The sequence below is a fragment of the Berghia stephanieae genome, chromosome 13 (genome assembly GCF_034508935.2).
Source record: "Berghia stephanieae isolate SIO BIC M18660-M18661 chromosome 13, UCSD_Bste_1.3, whole genome shotgun sequence".
Taxonomy (NCBI): Eukaryota; Metazoa; Mollusca; class Gastropoda; order Nudibranchia; family Aeolidiidae; genus Berghia; species Berghia stephanieae.
The window spans coordinates 30,446,445-30,448,708 of NC_088372.1; the positions used below are offsets into that span (position 1 = coordinate 30,446,445).

Consider the following 2,264-nt stretch of genomic DNA (forward strand, 5'->3'; position numbering starts at 1 on the left):
CTATGTTCCTCTCAGACTATTTAATTTTGACACGGTTGAAATCCTTTTAACCAACGACAAAGGCGAACCTTTGACATTTGCTTCAGGGAAGTCTATCGTGATACTTCATTTTCGAAAGAAGAGATTCGATTCGTAAAAAGTCGTCATGACAAAAGGGATCGTGTTCAAATCCAATCAAAAAGGTTACGATGATTATTACTGTACTCAAGCAGGACGTGGTCTACCCGTGTTTGTTGGTGGAAGACATCAAAGAGGTCGAGGGCTTGGGAGTATCTTTGGTGGTATTGCGAGATCTCTGTTTCCCATCTTGAAATCGGGCGCTAAAACATTATTAAAAGAAGGTGCAAAAACCGGTGCCCAAATAGCATCTGACGTCATTTCCGGTCAAAATGTTAAAACAGCTTTAAAACGACGCGCGGGGGAGAGTGGGAAAAGATTACTCAACAGAGCCGTGGGTGGTTTGACTTCAACTTCATCGCCGCCGCCGCCGCCGCCACCCGGACGTGTGACTCGGCGTATAAAACGACGACGACCTACTCAGACACGACAAAAGACCAAGAAGAGACGTAGGAAGAACGTAGCTCAAGACATTTTTGGTTGATTATCATGGCTTTGTTACATCCCTATTCCGCAGAGAGTGTACACAGCGGACTCGATCTGTTCTCATTACCCGTCACCCAGACTGCTGTTCAGGATGGTTTGTTTGTGGAATACCATCCGATCTCTACTTTGTCGAGTGGAGGTCCGATCGAATTTTCGATCAGCGGGGGACGTCAGACTACTTGGATTTGCATAACACATTTATGCACGTACGCGTTAAAGTAATAAAGGCGGATGGAACTAATTTAGACGCCGATAGCAATGTTGCCCTGTTAACACCTGGTTTCATGCCTTGTTTTCACAAGTGGATATGACTTTGAACGATGTTCTGGTGACGTCAAGTGAGAACGTTTATCCTTTTAGGAGTTTTGTAGAAACAATGTTGAATTATGATCAAGGTGCGAAAAGGAGTCACCTGACAATGGAATTTTTTCACGAGGACACCCCGGGTAAACTAGAAATAACGGATAGTACAAATGCTGGCTTCGATGCACGGAAAGAGCTGGTGAAAGAGAGTAAAGAAGTGGATATGATGGGAAAACTACATTTAGATTTCATGCATCAAGAACGGTATCTAATTAATGGAGTTGATGTAAAGTTGAGGCTTATCCCGTCTAAAGATGCTTTCCATCTCATGACCGATGCTGAGGGTTTAAGAGTGTAATTACACACGCCTCGTTGTATGTTAGGAAGATTAAATTAAACCCAGCCGTGGCCCTGTCACACGAGAAAGCACTTCACATCGGCAATTGTAAATACCCCATGAAGCGCGTTGTCCATAAAACCTTTTCTATTCCAAAAGGAAATTTAAGTGCAGTGCAAGATAATTTGTTTTTATCGCAAACCCGACTAAGATCGTACTGGGTCTAATCGAAAGCACTAGCTTTAATGGAAACTACAAAAAGAATCCTTTTAATTTCCAGCACTTTGATCTGTCCTATCTAGCCCTGTACTTGAACGGAAAACAGATACCGTCCAAAGCACTAACTCCGAATTTCAGTAGTAAACAATATGTCAGAGCTTATCACAGTCTTATGCTAGCAGCTGGACTGGTTAACAACGATGCCGGAAATGGAATAGATTATAATGCTTACTCTCAGGGTTGTAGTCTTTTTGGTTTTGATCTGTCACCATCGCTATTAGACGGAAACCAGTTTGAACTGGTAAAAAGCGAGTCGCTTAGACTAGAACTTAAATTCTCGACCCCACTAGCTGATCCGATCATTGTGTTCTGTTACAGCGAATTAGATAGTGTAATAGAAATTGATCGCACTCGTCAGGTGATCACTGACTTTTCATCATGAACAACGTAGAAATCGAAACGATGTTAAACGGACACGTTAGGGCGAGACGAATTTTTCGAGGTGTTTATCCTAAAGATAGACTTCCGAACAACCCGAATTCTCGTCAACCAGCTGCGTACATTATTAACACAGAGTCGAGTTCCGGTCCCGGAAAACATTGGGTATCTGTGTATTTTAACGGGATGGGAAGGGCAGAATATATGGATAGTTTTGGGTTCCCGCCTTCTGCGTATCCGACAATTCAAAGATTTGTGGAAAACAATAGTCGAAGCTGTAAACACAACCCGCGTATTATTCAGGGTATAACCAGTTCCACATGTGGTTTGTACGTTATATATTTCGTGTTGAAGAAAAGTAAAG

The 2,264-nt window shown here is 42.5% G+C and overlaps 1 protein-coding gene across 1 annotated transcript; it reads left to right on the forward strand.

Moving 5' to 3' along the window:
* The first annotated feature begins 606 nt into the window (after positions 1 to 606).
* LOC144959282 (uncharacterized protein F54H12.2-like) lies at positions 607 to 1,904 on the forward strand. The gene is made up of 3 exons (XM_078891824.1): positions 607 to 697; positions 906 to 1,258; positions 1,524 to 1,904. Exons 1-3 carry the CDS (start codon positions 607 to 609, stop codon positions 1,902 to 1,904), a joined length of 825 nt encoding a protein of 274 aa, XP_078747950.1.
* Positions 1,905 to 2,264: the final 360 nt, after the last annotated feature.